The following is a 25,339-nucleotide window of genomic DNA, read 5'->3' on the forward strand; positions in this document are numbered from 1 at the left end:
TGCACATATATACTAATCACATGCTTATGACAGCACATTCAAGAGAAAATCAGTACCAAAATAAAGCAAATACACGTATAAAATATTACCAATAGTACTTTTCAGCCCTGAGAAAGGCTTTTTTAAAAGGTTAACAGTAGACAAGCACTATTGTTTACACGTAAACGGATGTCTTGTTTTGCACCCGTTAAAGCTTTCTGCTCGAAAAGCGAAAAACTGCAGAAAGCTGTTATCATATCCATAGGTTCAAAATTGAGAAGTTTGATTGGAATTTTTCAATGAGTAATAGTCTGTGGGATGTTTTCCCACATTACAGGTAGCTAGCTATATTATAGCTTTGCTATGATTCAATTACCTTATTCAATCATTTAGATTTGGATGGATCTTAAATGATGCGCTGCAGAAGAATGTTCATGAATAGTCTGACCCTCAGTCAATTGTTTCCTTTTCATATTGAAGATATTAGTTTCTTGAAAGGTAACTGCCTCAAATTTTCTTTCTTTCAGGAGACTTTTTATTCGTAAATTATCCATAGACTAATTCTAAATCTGGCAGCAATGTCGATTTGTTTTGGTTTGAACATGTGTGTCTTTTGTTGTAAGGTGATAGCATCATCTTCTTAAATTTCATATCCTTTATAAATATCTTTCGTCAAAGGTACCAGTGAAAATGAAGAAATTACATCCAATTTTGACTTTACGTAATTTACTTCGTACTTATCCAAAACAGCGTTATTGTACATATGCAAAGATTTTAAAATGTTATTATTTTCCTAATTGTTCAACCACTGCTGCTTTTTCGACTCGTTCGTTTTCCACTTTACTGCCACTTGAAAATAATGGAGAAAATGGTAAATTTTTTAATATAAGTTTTTATGTCATTTCTTGAATAAATAATATTATTTCAGTTTTAAAATGCACTGTTCGAATCACGTAAACTGAAGAACCGATATATATATATCGACGAGACCTCAAGTCAGAGGTTGAATTAACATTAAGGAAAATAAGCACGTGCTTAGGGTATGAAGAAAAGCGGGCACCATGAAAAACTTCCATTGCCGGTTTTACCACAGAATGGTGCAGTTAAAGAGGTCCCTTGTGCTGTTAAACCAAGACCAAAAGAAGGGGGAGGAGTAGGTGTAAATGTATGGGGGGCTGAGGGCACCAAAATCTTAAGAGTTCTTACCATTGTGTATTCTTAGTCCGTCAAAGTCAAATCTTAAGTCCGTCTTAATCCAGGCCTGCTTGTAATACAAATAATACTTTCATATAAATGAACCGTATCTTACCTAATAAATCAGCTAAGCATAGATGCTGCTGTTGAATAGTAACCATGTAGCTAAATACGAGAAACATCAGAAGTTCGACCTTGAACTTATTATCAATGTGACTTCTTTCTTACAATGTAAAGGAGGGCACACGTAAATCGAAGAAATGAAATATCAGAAAGAAAAAATATATTAATTGCTACAGTAATACAGAATACACAATGGTATGATAAGTGCATAATACAAAAAATTATAACATTTTATATAGTAATTATGCTTATGTTTCTAATAATTAATATTTAAATGAGTACTGAATAAATATGTATACATATAATAAAATACGATGGCTGTTTTAAGAACTGATTGGGGACCTCAAAATTCACTACTCTAAATTTGGTGTTCTCTCCCCTAAATTCATCTGTTCTCCCAAATTCGAGACCTTTCCATGTTACATAACAACCTAAAATTAACCAATAGTATCTTAGGTATACTTATGCATCTACTCGGTATAAATACTCCTTTGCAAACCAACTACATCATTCTTTTCATAGGTTTTGCCATTGCCAACAGTTCTGTGCCTCTATACGTTTCTGTCGAATTAAAAAAAAAACTTTGAACATCAACTTTTAGAACTTTATTGAAATTAATTATTGCATTCTATGAACTGAACACTTTAACACTGAATAATGAAATGCTATGTTCAAGTTAAAAACAATGCGATAAAGGAAAAAGTGATACAGTACAAAGTCCGTAATCGGGACTTCAGCGATTCCGGATTAGGGGTTTTTCCGAATTATAGATCATGAATTTAAATCTGGTAAGATGGCATGCAGAAACTATACAATTAAAAATATAAATCATAATTTATGAAATAAAGAACAAATATCTAAAGGATATCAAAATTTTCAAAAAAAAAAAAAAAAGCTTAATATTTATTTGTTTACTTTATTAAACATTTCTTTCAATGTAAGTTGTTTAAGATGCTTCCACAAAAAGTTCCTTTTTCTTGTGTCATATACAGTCAAAAGTCGTTAATTCGGACACCCATAATCCGGACCTCAAAGCTACAAACTTTCTGTGCATGCGTCGCGTTGACGCTTGCACGTAAGACCTTTACCGCTGCGAATTTGCGTGTGCGCGTGCGCAAAATACGTTTACGAATGCGCATTTAATGTATAACGGACGGGATAAGCTAAGCTAAAATTATCTAATTATCTATTTCAGTTAATGTTGCAGATTGCTTTGTTCCTTAATCTTCGAATTGGATCCGGATTATTATTTTTTGCAGACTGTTAGAGCAATTTTATAAAAGTAAGCTTGAACTTTCGATTATGTCAAATAGAATTGCCGATATATATTTACTAATATGTAAAGGATATACAAAGCGAAAGTATCTTTCGGAATCCATTAAACAAAAAGTGGAATTGCTGCCAAAAATGGATAAAGGCATATCCTTTGCTTATTTAAACTTTAACGTTTGTTTATCTACACTTTAACGTTTGTTTATCTAAACTTTGTTTATCTTTAACGCCGCAGCGGCCTGCAATGAATTGGAAGTTGATCTGTCAGCACTATCCTTATCTTAAGGGCAGATGTTTTATTTTATTTGGCTTATAATTGCTTACTCAATGTAGTATTTCATCTCAATGTACTCCGTCTTTGATATGATTTAAATCAAATGCCTCGTCATTGTAATTCGCTTCCGACAGCGAAGAAAGTGACAAAGGTTATTGAAAACGAAAAAATTTTGATTGACAAATTAGTTGGTATTCTCGACACAGCAATTATAGGACTTGAACAGCGGAACTTATTAACTGAACAAGAAATTATGTCTGTTTATAGAATTAAAGAGAATGTATTATTACATAAAAAACGAAGCAACTTAAACAACTTACATTGAAAGAAATGTTTAATAAAGTAAACAAATAAATATTAAGCTTTTTTTTTTTTGTAAATTTTGATACTCTTTAGATCATAATTATTCTTTATTTCGTAAATTACGGTTTCATATTTTTAATTTTATAATTTCTGCATGCCATTTTACCAGATTTAAACTAATGATCTATAATCCGGAAAAATCGATAACCCGGAATCGCCGAAGTCCCGACGAGTCCGGATTAACGACTTTTGACTGTATAGTGGACTTTCCAATGCCATACTTCTCACATAATTTTGAGACGGATTGGCCTTTATCCATTTTTTGCAGCAATTCCCCTTTTTGTTTAATGGACATCAAACATGCTTTAGCTTTGTAGATCCTTTGGCAGCTCAAGCTTAATTTTTATAAAATTGGGCTAATCTTTGGAATATGGTAACAGGTAGTTTGGCGACATTTTGGTAAGGCGATAAAGGTTACTAGCTAGGACTTTAGCAGTGTACATGGATAAAGTCAAGAGTGTGCGCAATGCCATTTTTGTGCAATTCTGGGATTTTTTTATGTGAAAGTAGGTCGACGTGCACATGGATACCGTGTATGTGCAATTCTTAAAAACGCGGCAAGCAGTTTGCGATTCTGCACTTTCTCCCAATTTCGCACCTAATCTTCGTCATGATTAAGTACTTTTGTTCCATAAAAGTTCTAGCATAAGCGTAATTCGGCTAGCAGATTGTTGGAAAAAAATGTTGAGTAAAAAAAGAAAAAAAAAACATGCCTTTATTTCGTGAAAACAAAATGGCGTCCAAACAAAAACTAGCAGGTTACTATAGCAGGGTTGGTCGCCAAATTTTCACCAAAAAATTGCCAAGTTACCATAATCCAAAGATTAACCTAAAATTGTTCTAACAGTCTGCAAAAAGTAATAAGCCACATCCAATTAGAAGATTAAAGAACAGCACAATCTGCAACATTAACTGAAATGCCTTAAATAATTTTAGCGTAGCTTATGCACATAAAGTTTGTAGCCATGAGGTCCAGATTATAGATCATTCCGGATTATGGACGTCCGGATTACAGACTTTGTACTGTAATGAAATTTGGGTATTCCCAGTAACCACCAGAATACAAAGTAAACAATCCATGAAGTTGAAGCATCTTAGGTATACTTATGCATCTACTCGGTATAAATACTGCTTTGCAAAGCAACTACATCGTTCTTTTCATAGATTTTGCCACTGCCAACAGTTCTGTGCCACTATTTGATCCTGTCGAATTTAAAAAAAAAAAAAAAAAGGTTGATCTTTACAATATGGTAACTGGTAGTTTGGCGACATTTTGGAGGCGATAAAGGTTACTACCTGGGACTTTGGTAATAATGTGAGCAGTACTCAGTTCCGATTACGCATTATTTTGTGTGAGGGAAATGAGAGATCATGGGATATGTCATGTGATATTAATGGACGCATTACGGTTCTTGAATCGGAAAAGGGGGGAAATCGGGAACAAATCTGGAAATTTTGTATTTGGTTTATTCTGTGTTGTGTGAAACAGTGTTCGAGAATTTTTGGATCCCATGGCCGTAACTAAAGAAAAGTTTATCGGACACGTAATCAAGATTCTGAAGAAGATTAGGTAAGTTAGTATTTTTAATTATTTGAGGATATTATTTTTATGCATTGTTCTAAATGTAAGGTGGAAAGGAATTTTGTATTATTGGGAAAATTGTTATTAGCAATGATTTAGTTTAAAGTAATTAGGATTGTAAGGTAATTTTTATTAATTTAATGTATGTGCTCATTTATATTTTAAGTAGTGTTTTTGAATTTAATTATATTTTAATGAAATGATAGTTATTTTGTGAATTTTATGTTTGTAGGAATTTGGTATACGTTTAAGTTGAAATAAACGTGCATGGAAATAATTTAAATATTTGATATTAAGTATTTGTAATGCTTGCGGTATGAATTCGTTGGTGACGTGTATAATGTAATAGATGATTTAAAGGTAAAAGTTTTTGGATATTTTATTTATTTTATATGTGGAAATGTTCATATTTGTAAAGGGTAAATACTTTTTCGCGATCAGGTAATTTCATATATGTTCTTTTTACCAGGTTTAAAGATTGAGAAAATTGTCATGTATTTTCGTGAAATTTTTCTAATTTATGAGAAAAAAGCAGTGTACATGGATATAGTGAAGAGTGTGCGCAATGCCATTTTTGTGCAATTCTGGGATGTTTTTTTAAGTAAAAATAAGTCGCCGTGTACATGGTTTATGTGTATGTGTTATTTTGAAAAACGCGTAAGGAGTATGGTATTGTGCACTTTTTCCCAATTTTGCAGTGAATATTTGTCATGATTAAGCAGTTTTGTTTGATAAAATTTGTAGCATAAGTGTAATTCGGCTACTAGATTGTTGGAAGAAGTGTTCAGTAGATAAAAAGAAAAGAAACATGTCTTTACTTCGTGAAGACAAAATGGCGGCGGGGAAAAAAAAATAGAGGGTTGCTGTAGGAGAGTTGGTCGCCAAATTTTCGCCAAAAAAACGCCAAGTTACCATAATGTAAAGATCAACCAAAAAAAACTTTGAACATCAACTTTTAGAACTTTATTGAAATTAATTATTGCATCCTACAAACTGAACACTTTAACACTGAATAATGAAATGCTATGTTCAAGTTGAATCACAATGAGATAAAGGAAAAAGGGATAATAAAATTCGGGTATTCCCTGTAACCACTGGAATACAAAGTAAACAATCCATGAAGCCGTAGAACCTCTATCTTATCTATCTCCTCTCAACCTGTATGTTCTTTGTCAAAGAACAAATATGATTCGTTGTTTGGCAAAGTTTTTGTGATAATTTGAACTCGGATTGAAGCGTACTTGTGAAGAGATGAGCAATTTGGAGTTTTACTTTCACTTGCTGTTGATTGATCTATATCACAGTTTGATTAGTAATTTATTTTATGTCAATTTGATGAGGGGGGAAATCGTGAAAGAAGTTTGAACTTGATAAACTTCACCTTCGAACTTCGTCACCTGCTTGACAGTTATTTCGCACATGTGCATAAAGCTGGGTTGATGTCCTCCTTTGGAGTGGCGGAGTCACTCCTTCATTTGCGAAGCTTTCGTTTTTAACATTACAAATATTTTGATATAGTAGACTAGGTCACTAACAAGGGTGAGCACAAATCAATTGACTTCTGATCATTGTGTCAAAATTACAAAATTAGAATACATAAAATTGGGGGGAGGGGAGATTCATGCTAGAACAAAAAATTCATGTAAAAAAGTGTATTTGTAGTTATTGGTGAACCGTGTTATTTAAAAATCATGTAAAAAAAGAGTTGGATGTACTTGTAAGTAAAATTATATATGTTTCGGAATTCTTAAGTAGGTAATGAATAAATGAAATGAGCTTACGTGAGCATGATTGAATACTTACTCAGAAAGAATTGAATCTGCTGCATGTACATGTGCTATGTCATGTTTCAGTAAGACAAAGTTTTGGTACAAAGCCACTTGTGGTGGTACACTCTCTCGAGGTCTCCTGTGCAGAAGGCATACATCATGTAATTGTGTCTCACCTCCCTGTACAGAGTCTTGACAAATCATCCTGTCAAATACAAATACGTCACATCACATGCAAAGTTCAAATGCAGTGATTTACAGATTAATCTTTAAATATCAAATCTTAATAAAGAACATATTGGAGAACACTTTTCAGGGGAGGACAGAATTGAAAAAAGAAGGGCTGTCCTTCCTAAAAGAGGATGGTTATTCTCTGGACTGTTACCTGTGATTGAGCATGCTATCTGTATGGGGCTCTTAAGTTTTTCTTCATGTCTGATGTTAAATCAGGGCCAATTTCCCTGGAATAGCTCTTCATGAAAGTATCCTTCCTTATAAGCAAATGGTACTAATACATTTTACCATATTAGAATATGGCAAAACACACCACAACGATGATCTGACTAAGGGGTAGGGTGCCTTTGAGGGGGTCTTAGTAAGGAAAGCTGATCTGAATTTCTGTTATATATCGGGAAAACCTCAAAAACCAACCGTGCAGTGAGCCTGTTTGCCTGGAGTTGGAAACTCCCAGTATTCAGTGAACTTAACCACTTGGCTATTGATTGGACCAAATCAAGTAATCCAAGTTCATTGAAACTCAATATTCAGTATTTAGCTGTATTTTAATATATATATATGTTAAATTTATATTTTAACAAACACATATAAAGTAAAAAAGCAAATTTAAATCCAAAATAAAAAAAAATATGTATATATACAGTACAAAATCTGTAATCCGGACATTCCGGATTAAGGGTTTTTCCGGGGAATAGATCATCAATTTAAATCTGGTAAGATGGCATGCAGAAATTATACAATTAAAAATATAAATCGTAATTTATGAAATAAAGAACAATTATGATATACATAAGCTTCTACTCATTTCCGTGCTTCACTGCAATGTTTAGTCGCACTTTTAAGATATCTGGCGGCACAGTTATCCACATCATAGAACACCCACAGAATAGAAACGGTAAGTGCAATTTTTACAAAATTTTACCTGTCCTCTAGGCCTAGATTCAAAATTTTGATAAATGGTATTAAAATTATGGATCATTTTAAAATTTGATGGCAACTCTTCTTGCTAATATGAATTTTTGTTTCTTGAAATTTTCTTCTGCTTCAGCTTATTAGAGTTAACTCTGTATGTAATATCACCAATATACGCTAATATTCGAAAGTTGAGCAACAAAAGGAAATTAGTATTTTTGATGAAAATACTATTTCATATTTAATTGCAAAATTTGTTTAGCTAATGCAGATAATCACAAACAAGTGGAGCCAAAAGGGGTGCCTGTTAAAACATCTATACCTTAATGCAATTGAACGCATGATCCTCTACAGCTGCCCAGTCTGGATGAATGGCACAGCAAGAATATGTCAAAAACTACGTCAAATACAGCGAGTAATCCTGTTAAAAATCACCAGTGCGTATAGCACCACGTCAACCGCAGCACTTCAGGTTTTAGCTGGCACGCTCCCACTCGACCTAAAAGCAGAATTAGAAAGATCAATCTATCGACTTCTACATTACAAAGAGGACCTTCACACTAAAGAAGATTTACATCTATCCTATGTCAGCATAGAAAGCTTTCAAGGTCCCCCTGACTTACACCCAAGAGATCTACCCATCCTTTACTGGTGCAAACTGCCACCCTCAGGACAACAAAGAGAGATTTTTTCTGATGGTTCAAAAGACGAGTAGGGGCAGCGTTCATGGTCTTTTCGAACAATGAAGAAATTTATCGAGCACTATTCCGTCTAAGCAATCATGTTTCAGTCTTCCAAGCCGAGTCCCTAGCACTCAAAGAAGCAGCACTATGGTTAGGTATGCAACCAGCAGCTCACACTTCATTCTTCACAGATAGCATGAGTGTTCTGAATGCGCTGAATTTCTTTCCTCCAAAACATCCGCACACGGCAGCACTTCTGATCTTCTTGACGTTAGGCTCTTCCATACCTTTAAAGATCAACTGGATAAAAGGACACACCGGGCAGAAAGGCAACAAACGAGCAGATGAACTAGCTAAGACTGCAGCTCTCAAACCAGAAATTGACAAGGAAGTTCCGCTTTCTGCAGAAGTTGCAAAAAGGCTCCTCAAGACAGCATTTCAAGAGACATGGTCATCACGATGGCAGGAAGAAGAGACAAGATTTACTTACAACATCTTCCCAATACCTTCTCTCAAGAGGCTCAAATGCAACCGACTCTTCCTCCAAGCCTGTACCAACCACGGGAAATTCCCAGCATATTACAGACGATTCCTCAGGCGGGACGTCAACTGTTCTTGCGGTTTTCGCAGGGAAGACGCGGACGCACTTCATTACCTGCTCTCCTGCCCTCTGACAGAGCACCTTCGACAGCAGTTCTTTCCTTCCGGCTACATCACATATCCTGTGAATAGACTGTTCACGGACTATTACTGCAACAAGGGCATCTTAGAGATAATGTAGCAAGTGAATGAAAATAATTATATCCAAGAAATTACAGATTAATGTAAAATGTAGAAAGGCGGCCTAACCGTCAGATTGCTAGCAATGACTAGGATGACTTCCTAGCCCTGTAGTGCCATTAACTTAGTTTGACGGAACAGGTTAAGTAAAGTAACCAATGCATATGCAAACTAAAACCATCCTGAAAAAAATTCTTGACAACATTTTAAAAAAAGAAATGTGTTAATATATAAAAATAACTTGTTTCATACAGAAATCTATCGCTGCATTACAGATGTCAGAAAGAAAATCAAAATAAAGGTTTAAAAAAAATGTAGACCTGAGTCATGCTAGGAGAAGGAGATAATGTGCCTTGAAAGTAAGGGGTTAGTTTGAAGTAGATGAAACCCTAAATGTCAGTTGTTATATTCCAGAGGTCAGCAAAACCTGGCACAGAAGCGATATTTGGCCCTTTTAATTGCTTAATATCGCTCTTTATGATACCTTGTGCAACTACATACACAAACTACTAAAATCAGGAGCGTGACTGCTCATCTATTATTACAGTGTATATGCACATAGATATACATGGCAGTACTAGTTATCAACTTAAGCTGGGAACACTAGATTATGCTAGAAAACATGCATCTGATGAAGAATATACGAGGTGTGACACAAAAAAAAAAGCAAGACTGGTCCAATAAATCATTGTATTTACAGAATCAGTTCTCCGTGACATTATCACCTTCATAGTAGTTCCCTTCAGCATTCACACACTCCTGCATTCAGTACTGCAATTGCTGGTAACAGTTCTGGAACGAGGTTTTTGAATGGCCCTTCAGGAGATTCTCCATTTTTTTCTGAACCTCTTCAACTGAGGTAAAATGGCTTCTCTTAAAGCAAAATTTAACTTTAGGAAATAAAAAAAAAAAAGTCACACAAAGCCAAATCAGGTGAATAATAAGGAGGATGCCCTATCACAGTAATGTTTTTGCTGGTCAGAAATTGCTTGACAAATAGGGCCATGAGAGCGGGTGCATTGTCCTGGTGCAACAGCCATTTATCACTCCATAACTGCGGCCTTTTTTCCCCAATTTTTTTAACAAAGTCTTTTTAGTACTTCAGTGTCGTAGTTTTGATTAACAATCTGACCACTGGAAACCCACTCAATCATTACAGTTCCATTAATGTCGAAGAAGACAATTAACATTGCCTCGAATTTTGATTTTGTCATGCATGTTTTGTCCCTTCCTCCTGAAAACCACTTATGCCATCCAAACACATGTGCACGAGGCAAAGTTTCATCTCCATAAGCCTCAGTTAACATCTGAAATGTTTCCGTGGGGGATTTTTTTAAGTTTCACAAGAGACTTGATGTTGATTCGCTGTTCAGTTTTTACATTAGAAATTTTTTTCTGGCAGAACACAGTTGCACATGTTCACTAAATCACACATTGCTACCAACTGGGGTGATCAGTTAAGTCGAAACTGGCCACATGGGTAGAGGGAGGTGTGTAGGATAAAGTCATTAAAACAGTTGTTGCCAACTCCACTCTTTTTTCAAGCTACACTTAGTCTCTTTTTTTATTTTGATAAAAATTTCTTCTTTTTCTTGAGCTTTACAGCCTGCTACAGGCCAGGGCTGCCTCTCCAAGTTTTCTCCATCTGACCCTATCTGCCGCCACTGCTTCCCATTGGTTTAACCTTATCAGTTTCAAATTCTTTTCCACACTATCCATTCATCTGGTGTGTGGTCTTCCTTTTTGTTATTTCCCCTCTATTTTTGGGAAGGTTTTCTTTTTAGTAGGAAATGCATCATCATGTCTATAAATATGGTCTAGCCGTCTAATAATATCAGGTTCATTATATTTCCTATAGATTTAATGGTTATATAATATTCTCTACAGTTAATTATGCTTCACTGGTCCAAAAATCTTACTTGATAATGATGCAGTTTAGAGTGATTTTTTCTTTCAAATATCAGCCACAGTTAAAACAAATTTTTAATTTGAAAACATCTGATCATGTTAGTACTTTAGTTCTGTCAAATACCAGTTTGCACATGTTGAATAATTCAGCTAATAATTGTTAAAATAAATTCAGCACGTGCATTTAATTTTTAATAAAGATTATTGTGGCTTTTTATTATGCAAAATTTAATTAATCATTGAAAATTGGATGTCAGTTAGGAATGTGTATATATTCTAATAAATCACTTTTTATATTATATTGTTACGAATTTGGTATTTAAAAAGCTAATGTTAGTTCAGTTATAAATTAAATGGTTTTATTTCTCGAGCAGTGCAGCGCGTGACGAATATTAAAAGAAAGCTAAGCCGGAAAATTGAACATACAAGAGCGCGTGCATTAAATAAATAAATATCTCTTTTTGATTTCGAGAAAGTACTGGAAAATTCTAGCGCGTGATTTTAAAATCTTATAAAAGGAGGAAAACATCTCAGTTTGTAGTTGCTTAGTTTGTTGTTGTTTAGAAAACTACTGTTGTTGATTGTAGCGAATTCGCGGATTAGCGTTCTTTAGCTGTTTTGAATTACGTTCTATTGACATTTGAGTAGTTAAAAGAAAACTACTGTGAGATATTGTAATACTGCATGATAATTTGAGAAAATTTAAGCATTTTTGTTGTGATAATAATAAATTTTTGTTCATTTTTCATCGGACTTGTGCATTCATTTCATAACGAACCCGTACGCACGCAACAATTTTTGGTGTCAGAAGTGGGATTTGAATGCCAATAACAAGAGCGATGGAAGAACAATTGAGACAGCTCATTAGTGCTTTTGCTGCATTCCAAGAAAAGATGGAAGCTGGCCAAGCATCATTTAAGGAAGAAATGAAATTGGGCCAGGAATCCGTTAAGGAAGAAATGAAATTGGGCCAGGAATCCGTTAAGGACGAAATGAAAGCCGTTCAAGCTGGTCAAGAAGAAATGAAAAGAGAAATTACTTGCATAATAGAAAATAAATTTGAAGCTATGGAAGGCAGAATTGACACAGTTGAAAATAAAGTTGGACATATTGAAGAAAGAGTTTCTTCGGTGAAAGAAGAAATAGAAGAAAGAGTTTCTTCTGTAAAAGAACAAATTGATGAGAGAGTTTCTGCAGTTGCCAAAGAAATGGATACTTTAAAGAAATTCGTAGTGTCGGCAGGGAGCAGGAGTGATGATTTTAAATTCTTACCAATGCCTGCTCGTCCACCTCTGAAGCTATCCACATATGATGGGAAGACCTCCTGGCAGGTGTATAAGACACAATTTTCTATCGTGGCGGATGCGAATGGATGGGATTCCCAAGCTAAGGCCTGTCATCTCGCCGCTTCTCTAAGAGCCGACGCAGCGGATATCCTTCAGACTCTTCCCGAAAACAAAAGGTTAGATTTCAAAGCTCTGTCCGGCGCCTTGGAGTTGCGCTTTGGGGAGAAGTGTTTAAAAGACTACAGCAGGCTCCAATTAAAATCTCGTCAACAGAAGCCTACCGAAACACTTCAGGAGCTCGCCGCGGATGTTGAAAGGCTGTCCCACCTCGCCTTTACGGAGTGCCCGAGAGAAACGAGGGAAATTCTGTCTTTGCAATACTTTATCGACGGCATCCGAGATACTGAAATACAGAAAGCTCTACGAATGGTGGATGTAAAAGATTTAAAAGTGCTCTAGTGTACGCCATGAAATTTGAGGCAGCCCAGCAAGCCACTCGTCGAGACCGCTACCCAGTTAGAGCTGTGCGAGTCCATGAGCCAGTGGATCAACTGATGGCTCGTTTAGATGATTTAGCCAGACAAGTCGAAGATTTGATACGGAGTAGCAGTGAGAACAAAGTGGCTGTAAGATGTTGGAGATGTGGTTCTGAAGGTCACCTACAACGGCATTGCAGAACACCCCAGGGCACGGATAATGAAACGGATGAGTTGACAAGACCAGTGAATGCTTAAGACGGAATAGTGGTGAAACAAAACCGACCCTAAAGTGCTGGAATTGCGGTGTTGAAGGCCACCTACGAAGGAACTGCAGAACTCCCCAGAGCACGGAAAATAAGGCATACGATTTAAACAGACAATTAAATGCCACGGGAACGAAAAGGACTGACAAGAAACCAAAGTGCTGGAACTGTGGAGCTGAAGGCCACGTACGAAAGAATTGCAGAACACCCCAGGGTACGAAAATTGAGACAATTTCTGAGCAACGACGCAGGAAAGAAATTAATGACCATATCAAGGAACGGAGGTTGCCAGATAATGAAAAACCCTGTTTTAAAGCGCTTAAGATCTCTATAGTGAGTGGCAACAATAACGGACTGTCCATCAATGGGAATATCGATGGAGTTCATTGCAATATGATCATTGACACAGGAGCTAATGTTACCATCATTAGGAAAGATTTAGCTGAACAGTTTAAAGATAAACTTATTTGGACGCCATCCTGTGTTACCCTTCAGACTGCGTCTGGTGACAAGATCAACATAACTGGGAAGTTAAACGTAAACATCACGTTTGGAAGTGCCGCCTACCATCACACGGCATATGTGGCGGATATTACAGATCCATGCATACTCGGATTGGACTTTTTAAGGAAATACAATTTTTCCTTAGATTTCAAAAACAATAAGCTGCTTTCAGCATCTGATGGCATGACTATCCATCCTCAAAAGGGATCCTCGCCTGGAAATGTCGACGCCTTGTCCGAAAGATCGAGCTTGGGAAGCTGCCGAAATCATACCAGGGTCGAAAAGAAACTCAAGACTACCAGCTATTCTCCATCCCAGAAGCTCTTCGGTCGAGACCTTCGTCTGCCTTGTGACCGCCTGTTTAGTCGCCCTACGGATGCGCCTTCATCGCCTGAGGAACACATCCAAGATGCCCAGGCCCGGTTTGAGGGGATGCACCGTTCTGCACGAAAGCGAGTCAACTTGGCGACGGAGAAAATGAAGACCAGATGCGACACAAGAGCTACTAGACATAGATCCAACAAAGGAGACAAGGTATGGTTGTGGAACCCGATTCAACGAAAAGGACTGAGTCCTAAATTACAGTCACCTTCGGATGGTCCATATACAGTACTGAACACGAATGACGCCGTGGTTCGGATCCGTGAGTCTTCGAACTCTTACGACAGGTTAGCTCATTACTATGGCCATAGTACGTAATGTAAATAATTGTAAATAGTATCAGACCATGGTCCTTTTTGTTTTTAAATGTGTATTTGATTTGATTTGTATTTAGTATTTGATTTGCATTTAGTATTTTATTTGTATTTAGTATTTGTTTTGTATTTAGTATTTGATAGCATTTGATTTGTTTAAGTTAGTTATTGCATTTATTGTTTATGTTGTTTGATATTGTAATGTAATGTTTATGCCTCAGTTGCAATTATGCCACAGTTGTAAGTTTAGCTTCCTGTCCAGGGATTGTACTGCCCGGGACGTGCAGTCCTTGGGAAGGGGGCAGTGTTACGAATTTGGTATTTAAAAAGCTAATGTTAGTTCAGTTATAAATTAAATGGTTTTATTTCTCGAGCAGTGCAGCGCATGACGAATATTAAAAGAAAGCTAAGCCGGAAAATTTAACATACAAGAGCGCGTGCATTAAATAAATAAATATCTCTTTTTGATTTCGAGAAAGTACTGGAAAATTCTAGCGCGTGATTTTAAAATCTTATAAAAGGAGGAAAACATCTCAGTTTGTAGTTGCTTAGTTTGTTGTTGTTTAGAAAACTACTGTTGTTGATTGTAGCGAATTCGCGGATTAGCGTTCTTTAGCTGTTTTGAATTACGTTCTATTGACATTTGAGTAGTTAAAAGAAAACTACTGTGAGATATTGTAATACTGCATGATAATTTGAGAAAATTTAAGCATTTTTGTTGTGATAATAATAAATTTTTGTTCATTTTTCATCGGACTTGTGCATTCATTTCATAACGAACCCGTACGCACGCAACAATATTAATAGTATAGATGTTGGAGATTGTTTTTGTATGTAATTTTATTTTCTGTGATTTTAAAATATTTTTTTACAGCACTAATTTCTTGTAAAATATAGTGTTATTTCAATTGTACTGTGCTGGACTTTACTTATTATTTTAGTTTGTCTGTCATTCTTATTATTTTAGTTTATCTGTTACTCTTTTTTTTTCTTAATAGGTCTAAAAAAATTGTTGGAAGAATACCCAGACCCTAAAAAACTTCTGTGGAAAATTATTAATGAAGCATATATAATTCAACAGAATCCAGCTCTTAAACCATCTGTAACTGTAGAGCAAATATCACGAGGTAATTTTTTGACATAACTGAGAATGCTTTGTTTTCACTTAGTGGTTTTTATCCACTGCAGAGTTAGTGCCTCGTTATTGAAAAGTGTTAATATCTTCTCGAGTTAAAAACACATGAGGGATTTCTCTGATAATCTGCATCATTAAATGTCACCATGTCATTGGCCACTTTGTGAACAGTCAGGAAATGTTTCTGTAGCAATCTTTTAAGTTGCCTGGTTATTGTTTTGTTTATCAATAAAATTAAAAATGTATTTGCAATAATCTGGAAGAGAAGATTCAGATGCATGCCATCATGTCTGATTAAACATATTTTATTCTTGAAAATCACAATTTTATGATGAGTTACAGTTTTGTAATGGGTGCAGTAAACACTTGTTCTTGAAGAACTACATCAGTATCATTTATAATTTTGAAATGTATTTGGAGCAGCCAGCACTAGCAGATCTAGCTAGCAAGAGAAGCAAGTGTGCTGTGTTTGACATTAAAACTAGTTACTTTCGATTTCATTGGTATTTTGATTGGCTAATTAATAATTCTCTAAATATATTATTCGCTAAGCTGAATGCAATAACCCTTATCATTAGTGTTATGTAAGAATCATATAGCATGCCTTAGTTTTAAAATGATGCAGTTTAGAGTGATTTATTAGGAGTAGATACTATTTTTAAGATGAATAACTAATATTCAAATTAAAATAGAGAATTAGAAAAGTATTGCAAATTAAAGTTAGAGTTTCGATTACATGTACATATTTTTTTATCTTACATATGCTTCATTAAAAAAAAAAAAAAAAAAAAAAAAAACCACAAGAAATTGGTAAAAGTATATTTAAGGGTACCCCTTGGCGATTTTTGGTGGTACATGGATTCCGAGTTTGTGCAATTCTTTGACTTGTGTAGCGGCAATTTTTAGTGCAAAAATCGCCACTAGCCAAAGCCAAAATAACAAGACAAAGAATTGCACAAACTCGGTATCCATTTACACATCGACCTATTTTTACTTAAAAAAATATCCCAGAATTGCACAAAAATGGCATTGCGCACTCCCTTCCCTTTATCCATGTACACATCGACCTATTTTCACTTCAAAAAAATCCCAGAATTGCACAAAAATGGCATTGTGTGCTCGCTTGAGTTTGTCCACATACACATCGATATACTTTCACTTAAAAAGTCAAAGGAGCACCCAATTGTACTGTAGAGGCAGACAAAAAATTCATAATCTCAATAAACTACATTTTAAACCAAACAATAAAATAACATAAAAAAGGGAAAACCTGTTACGCGTATAAGTACTGCACAAAGCAAATATCCACTTACCTTATTTATCCCCCCGGGGGTCGACGTAGAGAACTCTGCAAAGCTACTGGCTAGGATCTGTACCTAGGCAGTCTCGGCCACGGGGGTATAAAATCACGAGCCTGGTGGTTCCAGAGCCCGGGGTTGGGTCATTTGTATGGCTGGACCCCGGGAGAAAGGCATAAGACGTATACCAGATGGTTCTGTAGCTTGGTGTTGGACGGCACCACGGTGTGGGACGGCACCGAGTTTGCTAGGTAATGTCCTGATGGGGCGCGCTGTCCGTGTAGTACTGGCGGGAGCATTTAACGACCGGTCAAGTCCATCAGGTTTTCAGGTCACGCCTCCGTCGAAAAGCCGAGAACAGGGAGTGGTGACCCCTCGGGCCCAGCCCAGTAAGCGGAGGATTTTTGGAGTTATTCAGTCTGGGGAAGATACGGTGTGGGATCCGGCTCCTCAGACATTAAGGATTAGTTTAAAACTCCTAAATGGTCTTCGTAAAAGTTGGGCTAAGTTTTGGATTTGTGCCCCACGACTCCAGCCCATAGAGTCGAATTCGTTTTGTGGCCTACCTGCCACGACCTCCCCCTGCCTGATATGGGGGTTCACAGTAGGTCGATTCTCCCAGTTGCGTCACGGGTCGCAGGAGGGATGTATAAATGTTGATTGATTACCTTATTTAGAAATTCTTTCGTCTTCAGTCTGTGGCTCACAAAATTCCTTACCAGCATCCAAAAACTTCCTAAAATCTGAACTCGAATCCGTATATCGGTGTTACCGCATAAATTCACAAAAATAAGAGTCAAAAATATCATATGTAGTTCCATACTGTACGGAAAATGGCTACTAAGTAAACCTTCATTTACACACCAACCAATTAATGCACTTTTTCCTTTTCGTTCCAAATCATACAGATACTTCAAATTAATCTCACTACATTCAGCCATTCTACCATCTAAACAATGAAACAAGCAATGTACTTCTTAACAGCACACACCATAAAAGCCCTTACAAAACATCCCATGATTCAAAATTTTCCGGAATAATGCAAACGATTACATCATAATAGGGTTTCCATAACATTTAAGTACTCAGGTTACCATAAAGGAAACAAAATCTTCGCGATAATACAAGGGGTACCCGAAAGTCAACTCTAACCAAGAGAAATTAAAAGTCTGGAAAATATAGGCAATATTTACATTTTTGTAGTTGGTGTTTGTTGTTTAGGAAAATGATTGTTAAATGTAAAGCATAAATCCACATACTTAAAGACATGTTGATTGACTATTAATATGTGTATACATGAAAATATGCCAAAAATATGACAGTCCTACTGCATGTTGAAATTGGGTGCAAGTAATTAGAAAGTACCAAGTAAGCTACTGATCTTTACAGTAATTTTATGTGTACTACTGAGTGTTGTTTTGCAGTAAAAGTTACTGTATACTATTGTATAAATTAAGTTTATAATGCCTCGTAATTAGTCAGTTGTAAAATTTTACATCTTATGGACACATTATCGTCATCAAAAATATAGTTCAACAACCCAGACACAACCTTGACTGGCAGTTTGGTGATCATCCAGAAGGGGTGTTAATTACATGCCACAGAGGTGAAGAGCTCACATTAGAGTTCCCTGTGGTCCGTAAAGAAAGAATTTACAGTCAAAGGAGGCAAAGTCTCATTGATCCTGTCCTCAGTTACTTTTCATACCTATATTTCATATTCACAGAAATAAATGTGAAGATTCACATTGATGTACACCACTGGAAACCAAAAATGTTGCAACTAAGATCCCTAAAAGTAATGGGATTATATGTTTTTAGAAGAAATATCCTTTTTTTAGTTGAAAAAAATGTTAACCCCATTTGAGCTGGGTCTCTGATCATAGCTGATTGAATATGACATTGCCAATATTGTGATCTTTTATGCAAGCATTATTTTTATTCTTTTTCCTAATAGAAATTTGTTCCCCCCCCCCACTTCGCTATGTATCATACACGTTTTAGCTCAAAAAATTAAAAAGAAATATAATAATGATTTATTATAATTATTATAATGAATTAAATAACTATAATAATAATTTTGTATTATATAATTATTATTACTAATTATTAAGAAATTTCTTTTTTTAGTACATATTAATGTACAGATATTTTAGTTTGAAGATTTGATATAAAACAATTATTGATTAAAGTAGTATTATAACAATTACTTATTGTAAAATTATTATAAGTTATAATAATTATATTACAAGTCATTTAGATTTTTATACAATTATTATAACTAATTATTAAGAGTTTTTTTTCCAGTATGTATTAATGTACAGAAATTTTAGTTCAAAGATTAGATATAAAACAATTACTAATTACAGTAGTATTATAACAATTACTTATTATAGTAAAATTATTATAAGTTATAATAATTATTATATTAGAAGTCATTTTAATGAAAATTATACTTATATAATAATTAAATAATTATAATAATTATTATACTGTAATAGTTATTTATTACATTTTGCCATAAAATTATGTTTATGCAGCAAAATTAAGCTTTGAAGACATTCTTATTTTTATCAATATATAAATAAATATATAAATGCACAAAATTAAATACAATGTAGTCAAACAATTAATTTCAAATGATGATCAAGGTAATATGTTAGATTACTTACAAGTAATTTTCTGTCTCCTTAAATCAGTGTTCTTTGAATGTAGTGAAAATTAACGGGGGAAAAATAAGAAAGAAAAAAATCCGTACTAAATGATTCATGGTCCATCAACCCTATTCCATCAATAAATCAGCCTGAATGCTGCATGCATGTTTATGCCCATGTTTGAACCAGCATAGTTAAACTATAATTGTATTTATTACCCTTACTGTTTAGCTTGAAGTGTAGAAGTTACAAGAATGTGTCATCCTAAAAGTGAAACTTTAAGGAAAGGAAAATATTTTGCTCACATGGCATTGGGAAAAAAACTTTTGGAAAGGAAACAAATTATTATTTTCATGCTTATTAAATATGCATCAGTTTTGATAATAATTAATGATACAGTGTTACAGTTATTTCTGTTTGGTGTATGCTGTATTACTGTTCAAGAACTTAAACATTTTTTTAAATATTTTGCTCTACTTATTGTTATTAACAGATAAGCAAATTAAGACACAATAACACGCCGAACAAATACTAATTCAGAAGTCAAACAACAAAAATCAGCGTTATATTCACAAATTTTGTGAATATAACGCTGATTTTTGTTGTTTGACTTCTGAATTAGATAAGCAAATATTGTTGTACCAAATGCAGAAAGTACCAAAACTTATATATATATATATATATATATATATAATTTATTTCCTAAATAGTATTGATTAATTGATTATATTATCTCCTAAGTTTAATTAAGTTCATACAACATTATATATATATATATATATATATATATACATATATGTAGCTTCTAGTTACCTAGATGACAAGATTTTGACACTGAAAATCAAATTCTATGTTAATATGAATAAAGAATGAATTTGGTATAAAAAATATGCAAATTATTTTGAAAATCTTTAAGGATATCTGTAACAATTCTGATGCAAATGCATGTAAATTTCAGAATGTATTAAAAAGCACTAGCACATTTTTGCTTCATGTAATTTTCAAAATAATTAAATTTATGAAAATACCAGCATTAAATTTTCAGTTTTGTAGAGTTCTGTTAAACAAGGAAAAGTTTTTTTTTTTTTTTTTTTTTTTTTTTTTTTAAGTATATGGATGTTAGTTTTCAATAATATTTATGGTTAGAGATATGCCAATGCCAATGATTATAAGTTATGAAGTGCCTATGGTTCAAAACCATGTACCTCCTCATCAGATAGGTGACATTCTAAATTTTCTCAAATCATAACCCTGAAAATTTTTTGAATTTATCAAATCCTTCAAATAATAAGGAGAAAAATTAATATAATGTGAAAATTTTTTTAATAAAACAAAATTTGAAATCTCCAGTTTGTGAGAAGCAAGTTTAAGAATATAGTTTTTAAAAATACATCTATGTGCTTAGTAGTACAAATGCAATTTAATTAATGAAGTATATAAGTTCAGAATTCATATTCTGAACATAATTTGACGAAATATATTTTAATAGCAGTTAAAATTTCAATTGACAGTTACCATGACATAAAGTAGTTAGAAACATCCACTACTGGTTGTAGATTTCGAGAATCAGTTTCAGGAAAGTACAGCTTGTCCTGAAGATTGTACTCTTTTTGTACCCTTTGTTTTTGAACTAGTGTGGCTTTCAAGGTCTCCGTGAGGTGGTGTTGATGATCCAGATATTACTGAAATTACAACTGTTGCATTATTTCTTTTGAAACTACTGTTAGGTGTTAATAAAACTGATCTTTTTCAAATTGTCATCTAATACATTTAACAGAGATTAAATTTGAAGACTGATGTGCCGAAAAAAGCACAGGTTCATGTTTTTGAATCTCTTTCGTTTTTTAACAGTCTACTTCTCAGATACAAGAAATTTGAATGCTTCCTTCCTCAATTTATTTTTTTATTTGGTATAATTGAAATCGTACAGTTCAATTAATATTATCAATTAATATAATCTGTTAATTTAATATTAAATTATATATTTTAACAAACCAGTGTTTAAGGTTGTCATTATTTTTTTTAATGTTTTTAAGGATGTTTTATTTTGTTCAGGTTCTGGGTAATATATGATATATTGATAAGCATGTTGTAGGTATTTGGCCAAATATGTATAATAGTAACATGTGTTGATAATGTTTTATTACATAAAATTTAAGTTAAACCTTTTTCTCTCGCAAAGCTTTCACTATATTTATTAAAACTATTTTCAAGGTAACAAGGTGCTTTCTGGTTAACACCACTCCTCTGACTGCCAACTTTGTTGACTTGGTAAAAAAAAAAAAAAAAAAAAAAAAAAAAAAAAAAAAAAAAGGCTACTTTTACAGTTCATAGGGTACTGTTCTGTGTACAGAAATTAATGAAAAAAAGCATTTTATGAAAACTACATGATTGATATGTACATTTTTATAGCTGGTGACTGTTCTTCACCAACAGTACGCACTATAAATTCACATATACTGAAACAATACTGTAATAGTGTGTGCTATGTGTTTGTATGCATTGGCTGTCACTACACATATACTTGAAAATATGCCAAACACACCAGTTCTGAATGTTGAAGCCAAAGGTGCAGATAATCAGAAAGTGCAAAACTATTATTTAATTTAAATTACACTTCTCAAAAGCAAGTGAAATCAAAATTCTACAAATAATAGTTAACCCTAGCTCATATTAAGACACAATAACATGCTAAATTCTAGGACACGCCGAATTTTGATTCTAAGACTTTTTTTAGCTCATATTTTAAGTTTTTATAAGACTGTTTGGTTTCTGTGGGGAAGTTTAATGTAACGATTTGCATAGAGCAAATTTTTCTTATGCTTGTACTTTTTACTACAGTGGTTCATAACAGTTTCATTGTTTTAGATTTGTCATTTATTTCTGTCTAACTTTTGGCCTCTGAATCCAAAGATAACTTCAGTTTTTGTTTATCATATCAGCTTTTTAAGCTATCAGATTCCCTTTCTTTGTTTCAAAAGTCATATAAAATATGCATATAAAGGAAAATAAAAAGTAAACTACCAAATATACTATTCACAAAGAATAGTTTTATTCATACAAAGGTTATATATAGTTCCTGAAGTTAAATTTTGTTCACACAAATAGTAAAGTTTTTTGTTTTCCCAAATGGTAAACATACATACTAAGGTAATTTGCTTTGGCTTCTTATCAAGTGTTTAATCTGGGGGCATTCTCGCTTGATGCTCCAACAATAGTCGGTCATCATATGTACACTGCACAAAAGAAAGGGAGCAGTTTTTTATCTCCAGTTCTACTAGGCCTATTGACGAAATTCAAATTACGTTTTTCATGTCTCGAAAGCGTGACTTACGATATGTATTAGATTTATATATAGCATTGCTCTAATATAGGTATTTTGACACAAAATCGGACTTTTTCTGAAAATGACATGCCAATTTTTTCTATATTTCGATTCTACGACTCAAATTATGCCTAGAAATTAAATTTTGTAATTTTCAGTGAGAAATTTAGAACTTTATCTTGGCAAATTTTTTTCAGGTTGCGCCAAGAATAATTCACTTGGCGAACTTCTTAATTTATAGCAACCTATTTCCCTTTGCCTTTCTTCTTTGTGCATGAGCGGGGAAAAAAGGTCATTGTTCATACTTTCAAATAATAATTTTACCACAGTGCATACGCCAGATTTTTTTTATTATCGCTTTTAATAAATACGCCAAAATGTAAATTCTCATATGTCTTAGCAAATTCCTCAGTCGGCCCAGTAGAATGGGAGATATAGAATTGTCCTCTCTCTCTCTTTTTTTTTCCTCCCCAATGTACATCCCATCAACCTTGGTACTGTACCTTCATGACCTTCAGATCTTGGTGGAATCACTCACTGCTCATCACTGACTGCACCAAGATTTTTTGGGAAGCTATCAAGATGGCTAAAATGCAATTTGGTGCTCATGTTGCAACCAAGCATTTTGAAGCTATCCAGAAGTTGCAGGACATCTGTGATTCTGTGCAAAATTTTCAGGAAAATCTTTTACAATGTTTTTGAATGCCAACCAGGCACTCTTTTGAAGTTCTCTCATTGTTCCAATAAACTGTTCATCTTTAAGGAGCTGCCTAATCTGTGGATCATCAAACACACTGGCCTTTATCATTTCAAATGATAGGCTAGGAAATGCAGAAATGAGATACTTGAAACAGTCTCTTTCAATTGGTAAAGCTTAAGCAAATTGCTTCATAAGACCCAGTTGCAGACCAGATGCAGAAGTGGAAATATAATATTCATTTTGTAAACAAGTAGGTTATGTAGAATGTTTGGATCACCAGGTTTCAGGTCCAGATCTTGGCCATTCCGACTGCACCTAGTGCTTTTCACAAGCTCTGCCATCCCATATCCCAGAAAAACAGGCATATTTCTATTTTGTATATCTGCTTTACTGACAAAGGAGAAAACCAGTCACTTTAAGGTTAGTACTAATGATCCATTGGTGCATCAATTTGTTCTGAGTCATTCCGTCAATTTGTTCTGAGTCATCAAAGATGTATGTGGCTGCGTGTTGTCATGACGGAACACAACTCCCTTTCTGTTGGCCAATTCTGGTCACTCTTTCTGGATTGCTTCGTTCAAACAGTCGAGTTGTGCACAGTACAGAGCCGAATTGATGGTTAGGCCAGCTCATTGTAAACAATTCCTTTCCACTTCCACCAAACACTCAGCATAACTTTATTTGGCAACAGTCCAGGCGTTGATGTCATTTGTGGAAGGTCACTGGCCTTTGACCATGGTCACTTGCATTTGATATTCTCATATTTCAATAATTTTTCATCGCCTGTAATGATTTGCTTCAAAAACGGTTCAATTTTATTGCGTTTCAGCAGCATTTCACTGATGGTAATTCGGTCTATCAAATTTCTTTGCTAGTTCATGTGGTATCCAAACATCGAGCTTCTTTCTGTAGCCTGCTCTTTTCAAATGATTGCAAACTGTCATTTGATTGATGTTTGGTACCTCTGCTATTTCCCGACAGTTTGCATGCTGGTCTTGCTCCACCAGTTACAAAATTTCATCAACTTTTCCAATGACTGGCCGACCAGAGCGAGGTGCATTTTTGACATCAAAATTTCTGGGGTGGAATCGAAGAAACCACTCCTGGGTCCTTTTTTCACTCACCGTATACTTCACAAATTTTTTGCCATGTTTTTTCAGCATTTTTATCTTTTTTATCGTAGAAAAAGCATCACATAACATATTTCTTCAGATATTTCACTCATTTTCAAATCCATGTAACGTTTTACACAAGCAATGAAATTAAAACAATAGAAGCTGAATGTCACCTCTTAAGCACATGTTCATTTGAGACAATTGGGCGAGTGTTATGGGATATATAGGCATCAACACCATCTAGTGGCAAAAAAAAAGTGAAGACTTTTTAATATGACCCAATATTAGTAATTATTTTAATGTATTAGTTTTCACTGAAATTCATATTAATAAATATTTTTAAAATTTTACTACATTCTCCCCTTCCATAAGATGTTTCAGAAGGCGTAGACGCATACACACATAAATGTATACATTTTAAAAACTCAGGTTTAGTCCTTTTGCATCCTGTTTTTTTTTAATGACATACCTTATGTGCTGCTATATGGCACATTATTTTCAGTTTGATAGCCTTTATCCTCTGTAATGATATTGAATTTCCAATAGCGGTACAGAACTTTCAATTTATTGCATGAGGAAATAATGATTTTTTTTTTTTTTTTTTTTTTTTTTTTTTTTTCTTTTAGGGGTAAATAACAAAATGATGTGGCAAATAAAACTAGCTATGACTTGGCCAGAACGATTTGAAGCAGAAGGCTTATCTAGCAAAAAGTCAGAAGCTGAAACTATTGCTTACCTGAATGCATGTCAAAAATTGAAAGTAATTAATAATTTTTATTCTAATTTCATTTTAATGATCTTTTCATATAT

General features: G+C 34.2%; 1 protein-coding gene across 1 annotated transcript in view; it reads left to right on the forward strand.

Annotated features, from left to right (window-relative positions):
- Window positions 1-559: 559 nt before the first annotated feature.
- LOC118197133 (ATP-dependent RNA helicase DHX30-like) overlaps window positions 560-25,339 on the forward strand; it is a 79,211-nt gene continuing 54,431 nt past the window's right edge. Inside the window, exons 1-3 of the mRNA XM_035368634.2 lie at window positions 560-850; window positions 15,302-15,430; window positions 25,156-25,289. Coding sequence (XP_035224525.1) covers window positions 670-850; window positions 15,302-15,430; window positions 25,156-25,289 — 444 coding nt within the window. The 5' untranslated portion in view covers window positions 560-669. The remainder of the gene's footprint in view (window positions 851-15,301; window positions 15,431-25,155; window positions 25,290-25,339) is intronic.

Source organism: Stegodyphus dumicola, chromosome 7, assembly GCF_044657685.1.
Source record: "Stegodyphus dumicola isolate Sdum_Otavi_A_Nest chromosome 7, ASM4465768v1".
In the NCBI taxonomy this organism is placed as follows: Eukaryota; Metazoa; Arthropoda; class Arachnida; order Araneae; family Eresidae; genus Stegodyphus; species Stegodyphus dumicola.